Below are 15,102 nucleotides of genomic sequence, written 5' to 3' on the forward strand. Positions count from 1 at the left end.
TCCCAGGGATTAAACTCAGGGTGTCAGGCCTGTTGGTAAGTGCCTCTACCTCCTGAGCCATTTTGACAACCCAACACATGATTTTTAAGATTTTTTTCAGCTCTTTCCTCTTTATAAATTGAGGCAACCCTGAATAAACTCAGCAGGTTGTATTTATGTATTTATTCATTTTCACTTCCAGCTTCAGCTGTTAAAGAGGAGGAGGGAGTGAACTTGGGAGGGGCCTGGGTCAGACAAACGAGGGGTGGGACAGAGGAAAGGGAGTGAGAAATGATATAATTATATTTTAATTAAGTTTTAAAATAATAAGAAAATTACTTAATTATATGCTCTTGTTTCAAAAGTTTAGATTCTTTTTTCCTTTGATGAACAATTTCTCTCTCTCCCTCTCTCCCTTAAGAGTAAAAAGAGACTTTAATCAAAGACAAGCAAATCTAGCCTTGGAACAAGCCAAAAACAACCCAGAAGAAGATGGCCAGAATAACAATCTGTGAAGCTTCATCATCTTCGGGGGACAGTTCTCGGCACCTGGCCAGAAACTTCTGATTATTGCATCGAGAAGAGCTAACGGCAGTCCTTACCTCTCCACACCTCATGACTTAGAGAATGTGAATGAATATCCTTCCAAGGTGGCAACACTCTACAGCGAAGGGAGCCCTGGTTCTGAGCTCCTCAGATCTGACTGCACCACATTGAGTCTGTGACCTTAAGCCAGTCATTGAACAGTCATTGAACTTCCTCCTCTGTTTTAGGTCACCGCGTGGAAGGTAGAGAGTTCTGTCAGCCTTTAGTCTGTTAATGCCACAGTTGCTGTTCTAAACAACCTTTATTTTCATTTTCAGATGAATATTTCAGTGTAAATTTATTTTTTCATTCTTTTTGATGAAAGTGGACACCGTATACAGTGAGCCTCTTCAGGGCTAGAGAATATCACACAGAGGCCAGAATTCCAAGGTCTGGTTAGACAGGAATAGAATATTCCATCAATAATAAATATGAAGGTCAGATTCGGAGTAGAGACTCTTGGGACCTTGCAGGGGGGACCTTTGTTGACACAGCATCTGTTAGCAAGGACCTATTGTGCACATGGCCTCTCAACTTCTCTTCAGGGATATGGCCTTGCTCAGTTGAACTTGTTACTGATAGAAGGAGTACCAAGCAGAAGTTTAATAAGCACTAAGCAGAAGTTTAGTAAATGCTGCAAGCTGTGATATTTTCAGCATAGCAGTTGTACAATATTCGACTCTATTTGCCAATCTCTGATATGCCTGTCCCTTGAGCGCCGATTTTCCTCAGGATTGGCAGAGACCTGCTTCTGGAGAGGGTCAGAGAGTGCTGTCCCAATGATGGCAGGTTTGCTTCTAACAGTTCAGTGACGTCATACCTCACAGGAGAGTCACCTTGCATGTTAAAATTGGAAGCTAGTGAAACTTCCTCTTGGGAAACTCCTAACTCCACATGGCGCAAGGAAAGGAAAACTTAGCCAGTCCGTTGCTTTTCTGTCATGAAACATGTTACTTTTTGTTTTGTTTTGCTTTGTTTTGTCTGGTCCCTTATTTTTCATATTGGCCAGCTAAAATATGGAACAATTCACACATGGCCACAGACTAGAATTACATTTTTTAAAGCAACAGGATGCTTACAGATCCCAGAGGTCAAGTTCAGGGAGACTAATGTCCCCACATTATACTCAATGGGAGATGGCCAGTAGGAGTTACCTAGCTACTTAAAACATTACTGATGTCTCACTCTTTCCCGTCTTCATATTTCAATTGTGTGCAAAGTGTAATTCATGCAAATGTGCGTGTCACGTAACTACACTGTACTGATGCAAATGAAATCTGGAAGGATCTCTTTGGATGTCTTACTGGTGCCTCTGGGTTAGAATCAAGAAGGATGTGGGCTTTAGAAAGCATTGTTTTCAACTCCTGAAACCGGAGGCCATCTAGTGGTCATCATGATGATAGCAAGCTGGCTCAAAGGACCTGACGTCTTGGGGAAGACAGACAGATGGAAACAGGTGGTAGATACTGCAGCAACAACAAAGTTTGTGCAGAGAAGCAGGAGCTGAACCCAAGACCAGCATTTATGGTTCTCCAGAATTTTCGACATGGCTGTTACAGTGCCTATATACTAAGAGCAACCATATTTTTTTAAAGAATCAAAACCTACTTCTTTTCTCCAACTCTTATCTCTGAAGTTCTCACTTGTTATTTGTGGCAGTCTGCTCATGTTTAGTTACTGTTTAATTCATAGCACTTGCCCTGACTTTCAGGGCGTTGAATGGGTCAGACATAGCGAAAACTAGGTGACTGGACTCTGTTCCAGACTGTCACCTCAGCCAGGGTCAGGGACCGCACACACACACACCCCCCAGCTTCAGCCTTCTATCTGTCTGTATTGAGGACCTGATGTGCGATGGATTTCCTTCCTTCACCTGGCTCCTTCTTCTGCATCTTGTTGGCATCCTCCAAAAGAGCAGCTTTCGGAAATGGTTTCCAAAGGCCAGCAGGGCCAGCAGGTGTGATGTAGACTGTTTAGCATCTTTAAACACTAAGGTGGGGATAGGAACCCTTGGGATCTCAGAAGTACCGATGCCTGGTTTTTACTCTCGTTGAGCATCTTCCTGAGTCCTGCTGGCTTTCAGAACTGGGATGTGCTAGTTCTGGTGCAATGTGAGGCTGGGTCCATTTCTAGTGCCAGTCAGATAAGTGGCACTCAATGTGTTTCAAGTTAAAGAAGAAGTGAAACGTTGTCCTGGATCTGTACCACCGCAGTAGAATGTGTTCCGAGCATGCACGAAGGCCTGGGTTAGGACCATGGCACCAGGAGAAACAGAATCACTGCATCTGGCTGTAAAGAATAACCTCCTGATCACAGCCCACTGCTGAGCATTGTAAAGAAGTGATTTCAAAACAAAACCCAATGTTCCCCCTAATGCTCCTGGTGATTGCTTCTTGGTTTTGTTCCCTAATTTGAGCTCAATGTTAGCACCTCCCCGATGAAACAACCCTCAGTTGTACTTCTAAGAAGAATTGAATTAGGACTGAGAACATCAGAAACAGTATGACTATTCCATCGCTTTTTTTTTTTTTTTGCTACTCCAAGAATCGCTCCTAGGAGTTTCCTCCCGTACCAGACAGAGCCCCTGAAAGGCCTGAATAGGGTCTGAAAGCCAGAGTGCCCTGCCTGTGACCCCATTCCCTATACTGCAGTGAACTGCTATCTCTAGGAATTCCCAATGACCCAGAGTGGAGGGGTGGGGCAGCCTTACCCATGGAGCAACCCTAGCCATGATCCCCACTCCCTGGATGAATGGAAGGAACCTGCTAAGGGCCAGTGACCCCCACAGCAGCCCTGGTGTTAGCTGGGATGATCTTTAGGACAGGAATGAATCTCAAACAGCACAGATTATTACTAAATTAATCATGTTAATCTAATTAATTAGTGGAGATCCAGAAACGACTGGATTTCCTCTCACTATGGCTTTCCAAGTGGACATGTGGAAGAGGAACGAGGAAAAGGGGTGGGGTGCTGATGCGGTTGAGACCTGTGTTGCTTTTCGAGTTTGCCAGGGATGCTGAGCTTCCGTGCTTCAGTCGCTCAGCGGACAGGCATGGCAAGCGCTTTGCTGAGCTCCTCCGTGTCCCCGTATTCCGTCCACACATCTGCCTCCTCCTCCTGTCCACCTGTGACTGCTCTTCACTGTGAGCTGTGCGTCTACCCAATGTTAGACACTGAGACTCCGACTTTCATTTTTCTGTGCTGTTCTGAACTGGTGGCTGATTTAGAAGCCCCCAACTTAAAAAACAAAAACAAAGTATGCTTCTGTTGAGCCATAGCCTATGTGATGTAAATGTGCCTGCACAGATTAAAATGTCATCTGTAACAATCTGCCCTCGGCCTTCCTTTGTCGGCTGTGCGTATGTCTGGCCATCCCGGGTCACCTGTTCTTACTCTGCGTACACTGGGGAGGATGTGCCTTCAGCAGGGACAGTGTTGGAGAGCTGTATCTGCACATTTTATCACATTCACGGAGGGAGTGGCACCAGAATCCAGCCTTCTGCCTTTTACTACCTCCTCAAGTTTACAAACAAGCCGTATGTGTTTTTTGAGATCTTCTGTGCCCCTAAGGGTACAGAGGGTTTCTTTCATTATGCCATAGCCACAGGTAAATATTCCAAGGGCCATTATCAGAGATAGAAGAACAACAGGCACCGTGGGACCTCTCAGCTAACTCACAGCAGCTCCATAGTCTGCAAGTCACAAGCTCCTGGAGTTCGTGGCCTCTGAGTGGGAATGCGGACATTCCCACTGCCCTGTTTTGTAGGCCATGCTTAGTGTCCTGTATGCTGTTCCCAGTAGCCAGCTGAGCAAAGATCAGCATCCAGCCTGCTAGATTCTGAAGAGTGCCAGCTTTAGTTATGTGATCCCACTTTGCAGGTTGCTCTGGTCCCTTTATTTTCCTGGGTTTTTGTTGTATTTGGAGAGCTGGTTCTTGAATGTTCTTTGGAACCAGAATGCCTTTGCTATTCTTAGCCCTGTTCAGTGTTCCTATTCCTGACCTGGTCAAGTGTGACTCAGCAGCTGAAAGCTTCCAGACTCCATAGGTATTAAGGTTAGCCAATGTGTCTCTGTCATCAATGTTTTAAAAAGCTGTTTCATGTTTCCCAAAACACTGCGTCCTAACTAAGATCATTGGAAGTGCCGATGGCTCCTTTTAAAGCCACTCAAGTCTTTACCAGGCTTAGCTGCTACTTGGTCATGGAAAGGGAGACAGGCTTCACCAGTCTTGAGGGGGACCAAACTTATCCTCTTTGGATGAGAATATGGAGGCAATATCTCTCTTCTGGGCTCACTAGGGAGGGAAAACAAAAACCTGGATATGTCAATGACTGGTTTTGCCTCCGCAAGGAATGAGCTTTACTAAGGCAGAAGCACCTCTTCAGAAAAGCTGGACTGAGATGGAAAGTTGCCTGGGTTCACACTTATAGTCAGCAATGGCGTGTCTGACCAATTCTGTCTGAGCTCTTCAGACAGCCTAAAACCCCACTTCAAGCCCCACCCATGTACCAATGGATACCTCACCACTGAATGCCCTACGTAAACAAGAACTTTACCCAGGGATATTTCCCAGCACAGGAAGAGATGTGGTGGAGGTCCAGCAGCCAAAATGATCCAAGAGCCCAGAACTGGACTTTCATTTCTTTGTTATTTGGGAGTTATTTTGGCTGTTTGTTTGCTTCTGTTTTTGCAGTGCTGGGGATCGAACCAACAGCCATCTGCCTGGTAGGTAAACAAATACTCTACCCTAGGTTGCATCCCCCAACCCTGGACAACATTTAAGATTCAATATGATAATCAGATCCTCCAACTTCCTAATGTGCACAGGGAAGCTCCCAGAAGAGTGGGCACAGTCAAGAGTCTTTTTCAGATACTCCTTGGTCTCTCTGAGATGAGCTTGCTGAAGAAAAATACTGGTGTGGAATCACTTGGGGGGCTTTCCCTCCAAGCCCAGGATTTGAGAAATAAATAGGTCGTCTCTACAGAACAGCATAGTAACGAGGGTTGACTGAGGACAGAAGCACACAAAAGAACACTAAAACAAAACCCTTTACAAGTTCTGTCTTAGAGTCAGCTGGACTTATCCCCCAATGTATGTTTTTTATGTAATAATGAATGTGACTGTTTATCAGAAAACCTTAATTATCCCCCGAAGTTTCAACTGCTGTTGTCAGGTCGACGACCAACGGTTCAGTCTCAAAGAAAACTGGAGGCAGATACGTCTGCCATTGTCAGCGTCAGGCTTGATGTTGGTTTATCTACCAACTAGTTCTTACCGTGAGGGTTCTTTCTCTTTGGCTTGTGTAATTTTTTATGTGGTGTGTGTGTGTGTGTGTGTGTGTGTGTGCGCGCGCGCGCGCTCGCGTGCATGTGTGTGTGTGTTAAACGTGTACACTTTTGTGTGGCTGGGCATCTATATGTCTAATCCTGGTGACCAGAGGAGGACATCAGATGTCCTGCTTTATCACTTCTCCCCACGGAAACAAGGTCTCTCTCTCTCTCCCTGAGCCTGGAGTCAGGAAGCTCAGTTATCCTCCTGTCTCCATCTTACCCACATACTAGGGTTGCAGACATACATGGTGGTTATACCCACCTTTTTATGTCGATGCTGGGATTGGAACTCAAGTCCTTATTCCTTACACAGCAAGCACTCTCAACCATTGAATAATTTTCCCAGTCTTCCCGAGTTTCAGTATCTGAGGTGAAACGGTATTGCATGCACAAAAGACTGGAGAGCAGTGTTGGTAATTTTTGTAATTATTTTAATAACCAGGTTTACATTAACAGTCACTTGATGAGCTTTTGTCTCTTTAATCTCAGCTACCTCAATACACAGTTTTTCTTCACGGTTCAAACCAAACAGCTCTTCAGTTTCCGAGCTGCCTCACAGCTAGCACAGGTCACAGGGAGACGCACTGTCTGTCCATAGCCACCAGACACAGAACTGAACACCCACACACCATGTCTCAAAGGGGAATTACGAGGAACGCTGGCTGCCTCGGCCAGCCCGTGACTGCATCGGGGCACAAGCTGGGGCTGTCTAGGGGAGAAGACCTGGGGGCTTGGGGTAGGAATCAATATTGAGAAGCACTTGCCTCTTGGTAGGGACTTGGTAGGATGAGCAGAAGGGAGTCCAGAGTTAGGACTCAGGTCTTGGGAGATGAGATAAGATTTCAGAGTATCGTCATGAAGAAATGACCCAAAGAACCACTGGGCTTTGAAGTGGGGGAAAGAGTATTTTGGAGGACCACTATAATTCTATTATTTTCAAAAACTTAGAAGTAAAAGAAGTATCTCCACTGTGGGAGCTGATTTAACCGCTCCAGAAAGATGGTCTGAACCACTCACGTCTGTGGCCCTTCAGAATGAATGTCAGTAGGTTGTCATTGGGGCTGAGACATAACGTGAGGTTTGGAGATTACATGGTTTTCTTCGAGGGGGCTGAGTGACAAAAGCTGCTTGAGAGAAGTTAGTACCCAACATGTCCTCCCACCCTCGGATAGAATGCCAATGAGCTTAAAGAAAGCCCTCACGCCTCGTCGTTTTCCTTCTGGAACCCCCGTGACTGGTGCTGTCTGATGTATCTATCAGCAGAACGAATTTAAATATAAAAATTTAACTCAAGGAACAAGCTGCTTAGAAAAATTCTCATATTAAGAAAATAGTGGAGGAGGTGTTAAGGGATTCTCGGCTATTTCTATGCTAGGGTGTTACTAATAGTGAATGAAGAAAGGGAGGCATCCCAAGATGGTGCCAGCCAACCTTGAGGGCTTCAAGAAACCCTCAAGGGAAACGCTTGAGTGGAACAAAGTTTCAGCATAGCAGCACTTTGTGGCAGTCCCAAGTGCAGTGCCGATGACCCAGAGAAGGTTATTTTTCATGACCAGAGAGGCCCTGGAGGGACCAGTTCGTCTCAGGCATGGAAAACCACACAGTTGGGGGGGCCCAGAATTAATTTACTTGTCGCTTCCGCCCTCTGGTGGCTACAGGTGGTACTACAACCTATACTGAAGCCAAGCCTGGCTATTGAGGTATATATATATATAGTGTACACGCTGCAGATCCAGAACACTCCCTATAAAAATCTTTCTGAGTTCCTGGAGAAATCCCTAAATCTTTGAATTGTAATTCAAGACTACATCCCCCTAATTTTCTTCTGCTAAAGGTTCTTTTAAATTGAAAGCACCATGAGAGCTCTAAAATAGTAAAATTCCCTGTTAGGAAGTTGAACAAGCCTTTGCCATGATTGGAGCAGAAACTAGCTTGCTCAGGGAAATCCTCTTCCTCTGCTATTTCCAAATTCATTCTTAGTCAAACCATTCGTGTTTCGCTACTTCTGAGTTTTATGACAACCTGCGGTCAAGGTTGGGAGCTCTGTGTAGCACAGTGGCAGGAGGCCTGCCTAGCACGTGGGAGGCCCTGGACTCCATTGTCCAGTCCCACAAAACAAAATAAACAAAACTCCTCCACCTCCAAAAACACAAAAACAAACAAAAATCACTTGATGGCGAAGATGGAGATTTCTCCTAAGTTCTTAGAAGACGTGTGAGCCCTGCTCTGACCCTCAGAGGATAATCCACAGTGTGTTGTTTCTTACCAAGTGGGCCTCCACAGCACCAAAGTCCGAGGCAAGGTTAATAGCATGTTGCCTGCAGGAGAGCCTACTGGCTTCTCTAGACCCTGCCTTGCTCAGAGAACCTGGTTCACAATTGATTTTGGAAATAGTGTGGCAGGGGCATGGACTTCCAACTCTGGCAGACAAAGGAGGTGCAAACATTGCTGCCTTCTCCTCTGTGCCATGCCAAGAAGGGCACATCGCGTCACTTCCTGCATCTCACTCTAGAGATGTTAGTACCAATTAAAAAGTGGCAGCCCAGCCCTGGGACCTGCCAGCAGAAGTAGAAACACATGGCTTAGAATTGGAAACAGGGTTATACATCGTATTCTGCCACTACTCAAGGTTGGCTTCCCTAAATCTCTGCGTTGCTCCCAGAGAAGCTAACATTACTACTAGGGGTCAAGATTAAGAACAACCAAGAAAGCCCGTTTTCCAGGAAGAAAACTCCCAAATGTGTTTGCATCTGAGAAGGTCAAGAGAGAGCCACTCCCATCACCCTTGACTCTATCTCTGCCGGGATCCTAACTCAGTGGGCAAGAGCATGTGTCTCCCCTCAGCGCGCAGACAGGAGTATAAGAGCTGTCTCCCCAGGACCAAGAGGAAAGACGTGGAAACGTCACTGCTCTCCCTGACCAGAGCCTGTGCTGCACTCTCTGTGGCAGCCTTTGGTGAGCACCAAGGGAGAAAGGAGACCTCTCCCTGTGTTCTGCCTGTGTGGTCGTCACAACCCTGCAAAATGACTGAAAAGCAGCTTGAGGAGGAGGCCCAAGCGAAAACGGGCATCACTAAACAGGTGGAAGAACTGGCTGGATTCTGACACTTAAGAAATGATTAAAGAAACAAAGTCTACTTGGCAAGGATGTGATGAAGTCCAGAACCCAAAGACCTCCTGCCTTCTCTGCAGATCCCAGGGGACTGTGGTGCAGCATCCAGCTGCCACGTGTGGCCATTCTCCGTGGAAATGAATGTACATCATCAACACAACACGCAATGCCCTTCTGCTCCCCCAGCCCACCCACCTCCCTCCCACACACCCCACTCCAGCCCCTTTGTGCTCCCACCACCCAATCACCCAAAGAAACCTTCGTGCCTTTTGTTCATACTCTTGACGTCCCCACTTCGACGCCCCAGCTTCATCTGTCCCCTTGTCGTAAGATGCAGCGCTACATACGCTCTCAACACTATAATATGCAGACTCTACCTTAGTGGCCTGTCTGATCGCATGCATGTAAGTGGGGTGGGGGATCAAAGAAATCAAGGTAATACATCAACAGAAATCAAAGCAATTCATAAAGCTAGGCAAGCGAGCATAACATTGGGGAACATAAGGCTTGAGGCTTATTGATTCTTTAGATCGCAACTGTTTGGATTCACTTTCCTTCTTAAATATCGGTGTACCATTTTGGCTTCAAAAAAAATCTCTTCTTGCTTGTGCCTCCCTCTTTGCGAGGGCTTGCTTAACTCAGGGATGTGATGTTAGAACGGCCTCCAGGGGGCGCCACGATGCGTTTGCTGGCGGAGCGGACACCCTCATCCACTTGGGTGCCTGCAGATGGAGACAAAGTCCCAGGGAGAAACATGGGGAGAGAAGGGTGTTGGGGAAAGAGATGGTGAGTAATTTTAATAGCAGTAGATCTTAAGAACTTTCCTGGTGCATAAGAAGCTTAACACCAAGTCATGAACTTCGCCTATTCATAATGTCTTGGTAGGGAAGCACACATTCCTACATCTGGTGCTGTACACATAAACAATATTAGCAAGAACATGGAGATGGCTGCTTCTGCTGACTGTTGCTGGCCCACGGACTATTCCACTGCATCCTCACTACTGTGGTTCGGGAGAAACACAATTCACTATTTCACGATGGAGGGATTCTGGAGCCGAGAGGTCAGTTCAAGGCCACCAAGCTGGAGAGTCAAGGTCCCCTGTTTATGCAGCTAGAAGAGCTTATTCAGAAGGAGCTCCTGAGTGTTTAAGGACTGGTGTGGCCATAAAGGTGAACACACTTCAAACTGCTTGGCAACAGTAGTTACCTTCACTGCTTGGCAGGGTTAACCCAAAATGTTGAGCCCTTTTCTCTCCAACTCTCCCTAAATCTCTCATAACCTTTCCTCCATGGTCTCTACTCCCACGTCTTCTTTTCCTTTCTCTATACGCTGTGGCCTCCCCTGTAAAAGTGTCTTTTCTGTCTTGTTACATTGCTCCCCTAGCACATTCTTTTGCCATCGTAGAGACGCAAATCTACATTTATCCCCATACCCTCATTTAAAGACAACTGTGGAGAAATTTATCATTCTCTATAGTAAAGAGTTCTTGGAGAATCAATGAGATGGGTAATACAGGGAACCAGTGATAAATATGCAGTCCCTGAAAGTCAGTGGATGCGATTGTTGGCATCATTTTCACTATGGAGAGGAACTAGGCTCCAAGAAGCTGCTGCTGAGGAACATGAAAACTAGTCTGAGCTTTATGCACACTGAGATTTAAACACACACACACACACGCGCACACGTACACATACACACACACACACCATAGTTCTCACACACTGACAGAGAAGACTGCTCTCAAGTCATGGTGATCACTTCCATTGCCCTGCACTAGCTAGGTCCAATCTCTAAGAAGAATTTGCTAGCATTTGAACTTGACCTTGAACCTGGCAAGGCCTTGTTTGACTTTCTTACCAAGACCACTTGCGGATTAGAAAATCTTTCCTGCTCCCAACACTGATCAGCTTCCTTCAGAGAACACCAGCGCTGGGCGGGGGAATGCACTTCACTTGAGTTTGCAGGCTAGGGGTACTGGGCTTCTCTCCTCCTCCTCCTTGCCTCTCTTCATCAGCTCATTCCACTCACCTGACAGGCTAAATCCCGACTGGTGGAGGTTCCTCACTGGCGGGTTTGGCCGAGTGGGAGAGCCACGAGTAGAGCCAGCTGGGGTGCCCCCCTTGGGGGTGGTGGTCAAGTCAAACACTGGCCCATCATACATGCCCCTTGGGACGGCATGCAGGTCCGCCATCTGCAGTCAGAGAAACGTATCAACAGGCATTCTGACATTCAGTGAACTAACAGCATAGAATGTGCTCTGGGAGGAGTGAGTGTATCAGAGGTTGTAAAGAGAGGAATCCAGGAGAAACCAGCAGAAACAGATGTGAAATAAGAGACATCAAGACAAGAAACTGAGGGCGGAGGTCATGAAGACCTCTGTATTCATGAGATTCCATCTGGAGCAGTGATCCTCAACCTTCCTAAGGCTGCAATCCTTTGACACAGCTTCTCATGCGGTGGTGACCCCTCCCCCCAAGTCATGAAATTATTTTCACTGCTACTTCATCACTGCAATTATGCTTCTGTCGTGAATCGTAATGTAAAAACGTGTTTTCCAATGGTCATAGGCCACCAGAATCATTCAACCGCACCCCCAGGTTGGGAACCACTGGTGTTCTAGGATCGAATGCCTCTTAGATGGTGTTGGGCTTGGGGGAGGGAAACAGCCGCGTGCAGAATAAACCCTGATATAGATGGCAATGTTGGCTGCAGAGGAATCCGAAAATAAGGCTAGCTGGAAGCAAGAACATGATGGAAGAGGGTTCTGCTATCTGGACTGCTGGAAAAGAGCCAGCAGGAAGGACCAGAGTCTCAGCCGAGGTCACATAAGCTGCCGGCATGAGGTCCCATGAGAGACCCACCCGTGAGTTTTTAGGGCTTTTCACATGTCAGGCTGTGAAGCCCTAAACTGAAGAGTCTGTGGTCTGACCCACTGCCCTTTGGCTGTGAACTTGCCTGGGGACTGTGGAGTCAGCCAGAAGTATCAATCAACTATGTGTTCTGTGTTGGAATTATGCCAAGAGCTGGGGTTCCTAGCTTTGTGAGTCATGCTGTGTTCCCCCAGGGGCATTTATGGTCTATGAGATTAACGTGGTGAGACCACCCACGGCGGGAGCAGAGCCTGCGTGCATTGCAAGTGCCATTGCATTGCTGGCCATAGGCTGGCAATAAGAACATGTATTCCTATGAGCCTGACAGTGAAGATGGGCCACGATGAAACCTCCACGGAGTGGGCCCTAGTCCCATCTCTGGACAGTGACCTGGGCACAGTGCAGCTGCCCCTCATGGGATGAGAAATGGGTCAGTATTCCCCACCCAGGTAATGCTGTAGCTGTGGCCTTTCTGTGGTCCCAGAATCTAAGTCCTAATAATAATAAAAAGTCTATACTGGCTGGGTGGTGGCGGCGGCGGCACACACCTTTAATCCCAGCACTTGGGAGGCAGACAGGTGCTGTGAGTAAAAGGCCAGCCTGGTCTTCAGAGCGAGTTCAAAGACAGGCTCCAAAGCTACAGAGAAACCCTGTCTCAAAAAACAAAACAAACAAACAAAAATGTCTATACTGGGCTAGTTTGACTTTTATCCCCTTTTCAAGTAAGACAAAACTGGAGGAGGGCGCTCACATTTCACACCTTCATCTCAGCCTCAGGGCCTGCGCTACCTTTGCTTTGTGGAGCCCTCAAGTTCCAAGGAGGCCTGAAAGCTGGAGAAGAAGAGGGGCTCTGAAGGAAAAGCTAGGCCCTATCTCTACATCAGCCCAAACTCCCCTCTCTCTCTTCTCTCTCTGTGTCTGTATGTATGTGAATGTATATGTGTGTAAATGTTTAAGTGTGTGTGTGTGTGTGTGTGTGTGTGTGTGTGTGTGTGTAGAGAGAGAGCAGGGGGAGAGAGGGAGAGAGAGAGAGAGAGAGAGAGAGAGAGAGAGTTCAGGGGAGGGAGAGAGAGAGAGAGAGTGGGGGAGGAGGGAGAGAGAGAGGATTGTGGGCATTTTATCTAGCCAAGCAACCTTGGGCAGTCTTGAAGAAAGATGGCCTGGGTGTCAACCTGTTCTCATTATAAGCCCTCGGGAATAATTTTTCTATGAAAATATGCTATCATAATATCAACTCCTTCAAACTTTAAACTGAAGAACTATAGTAACGTGGAGAAGTTATCTGGAGAAATAAAAACTGCCTTAGACCAAAACATTGTTAGAAGTCTTCCTTGTAGCCTGTGGGTCCTGTGCAGTACTTCTTCAGCACCAAGCTATTACCATGCCTTTCCCTGCGAGGATCTAGGAAGGATGGCCCTCTGAGTCCCAGGCACAGAATGCGGCCCCACTCTCTCCCTAACCCCTATGCCCCTTGGCACTCACCTTCCTCCTGGCTTTAATGCGCTTATAGACATAGTCCGAGAAGGGGCTGCAGGGAATGAAGCGGCCAGCCCCCTGGGTCACGTGCAGGTTGCTGTCTTCCAGCATGATCTTGCCCTGGCAGATAACCACCAGAGGTGCCCCGCGCAGCTCCATCCCTTCAAAGATGTTGTATTCTGCAACCTGGATTCAGGGATGAGGACAAAGTCAGACCGTGTGTGTAGGGTGAAAAGAAAGAGGAATGGGGTTACCTTCTGTGTTTTGGACCCTGCCTTCAGTATCTCTAGGAACTGAGTCACCAAGTAGAGCTGGGCAAAGCTCGGGACACCCCTGGCTGCTTTGGTAAGGAACAACAGGAGACTAACATAGTCTGAATAAAGATGCCTCAAGCAAAGACAAGTGCCTCACTTGTTATTAATATCTTTAATTGAATTCCGTTTCCACTAGGGCTGTATTGGAATCACATGGCCTTTGGCTCCTCCCAGTGCCAAATTCCATAACACAACAGGACTTGGTGTTTAAGCGAAGGGCAATACCACCCAAAACATGGTTTCTGCCTACCTTCCTCACTTGCTCAGTAGGAGGACAGCTCTATAGGGGTTCAGGGTACTGGCTTGGTTCTAGGATTTGAATGTCAGCTCCATTAACAGCTACATAAATTATTTACTTTCTATGCACTTCTAGAAATTAGGCAAAACTTCAAAAAGAAGGTAAGAGTGCCCACCCAAATTTAGTCACGGCTCATGAGAGTCACTGAATAGAAAGCAAGGTGCCTGACATCTAATCCCTTCAAGAATTATTTTTACTACCAAGAAGTCAGTTCCTCTTTAAGGTGTTAGATTTGGGTTTCAATCTTCTAGGAGAATCGGAGTGAATAATGAAGATATTTAACTTTCTCTTCATTCAAAACATAAAGTGTGTCTGAGCCTCTACAATCTTGGAAGCCTGTGGAGAGGAGTTTCTCCTCTCTGCCTCTGCCTCCAACCCCACCCTGAGGGGCTAGGAGGGCAGAGCCCCTCTGCTGACTACTTCACCCCAGAAAACAGGAGAAAGAAACAGTTTAAGGTTTTCTTATGCCAATAAAACTCAAGACAAACTGGACTTGGGAATATGTACCTCTTTTATAAAAGTAAAATTATCAGCAATTCAAATTTAGAGCCCGACTGAGCAGAAAATCTTGATTTCAAAACCAAGCAATACACAGACAAAACCAAAAGCTCTTCAGGTCTAGATTATTATTGCTGTCTACCCTAGTCTCTGAGCCTGGCCCCCCAAGTCAGCTCTATACACAGCCTCCATCCCACCAGCCCGTGCCTCACCGACTGGTGGTTCTTGGCAGAGACGATCTTCACAGCATCTGGATCCCAGATGACCAGGTCACTGTCAGAGCCCACGGCTATTCTCCCCTTGCGTGGGTACAGGTTGAATATCTTGGCAGCGTTGGTGCTTGTCACAGCCACAAACTGATTTTCATCCATCTTTCCCGTGGCCTATTGCAATACAAAAGCGATGTGTCTGTGCCTGTCTCCAGGTGGATGGCAGCTTTTCTATCAGTGAAAGGTTTCCGAGCTCAGAGTGACCACAGAAGCCCAGAAGTACAAAGGTACTGAGCACAGATTCCATCTATCCAGCAAGCATGGGGTCACATGGGCAGTCTGAACGTCACAGGGCAAATGTGGAAACTTGCGACTTGACATAGACATGACTTCTGGACAGTGCTTTTTTTTTTCTAGCTATGTACATC

The 15,102-nt window shown here is 46.8% G+C and overlaps 2 protein-coding genes across 3 annotated transcripts in view; one reads left to right on the plus strand and one right to left on the minus strand.

Moving 5' to 3' along the window:
* Positions 1 to 3,856, plus strand: part of Stk32a (serine/threonine kinase 32A) — a 114,178-nt gene extending 110,322 nt beyond the window's left edge. Inside the window, exon 13 of the mRNA XM_050163476.1 lies at positions 401 to 3,856. Coding sequence (XP_050019433.1) covers positions 401 to 494 — 94 coding nt within the window. The 3' untranslated portion in view covers positions 495 to 3,856. The remainder of the gene's footprint in view (positions 1 to 400) is intronic.
* Positions 3,857 to 6,309: 2,453 nt separating this feature from the next.
* Dpysl3 (dihydropyrimidinase like 3) overlaps positions 6,310 to 15,102 on the minus strand; it is a 113,533-nt gene continuing 104,740 nt past the window's right edge. For both annotated transcript variants that reach the window (XM_050162050.1, XM_050162055.1), the window contains exons 11-14: positions 14,678 to 14,848; positions 13,362 to 13,541; positions 11,038 to 11,200; positions 6,310 to 9,728 (exon numbers count right to left, since the gene is read on the minus strand). In XM_050162050.1, the coding sequence (XP_050018007.1) occupies positions 9,640 to 9,728; positions 11,038 to 11,200; positions 13,362 to 13,541; positions 14,678 to 14,848 (603 nt within the window). In that variant the 3' untranslated portion in view covers positions 6,310 to 9,639. The remainder of the gene's footprint in view (positions 9,729 to 11,037; positions 11,201 to 13,361; positions 13,542 to 14,677; positions 14,849 to 15,102) is intronic.

The sequence above is a fragment of the Alexandromys fortis genome, unplaced genomic scaffold (assembly GCF_014885135.2).
Source record: "Alexandromys fortis isolate MF-2015 unplaced genomic scaffold, M_Fortis_MF-2015_v1.1 scaffold_17, whole genome shotgun sequence".
Taxonomy (NCBI): Eukaryota; Metazoa; Chordata; class Mammalia; order Rodentia; family Cricetidae; genus Alexandromys; species Alexandromys fortis.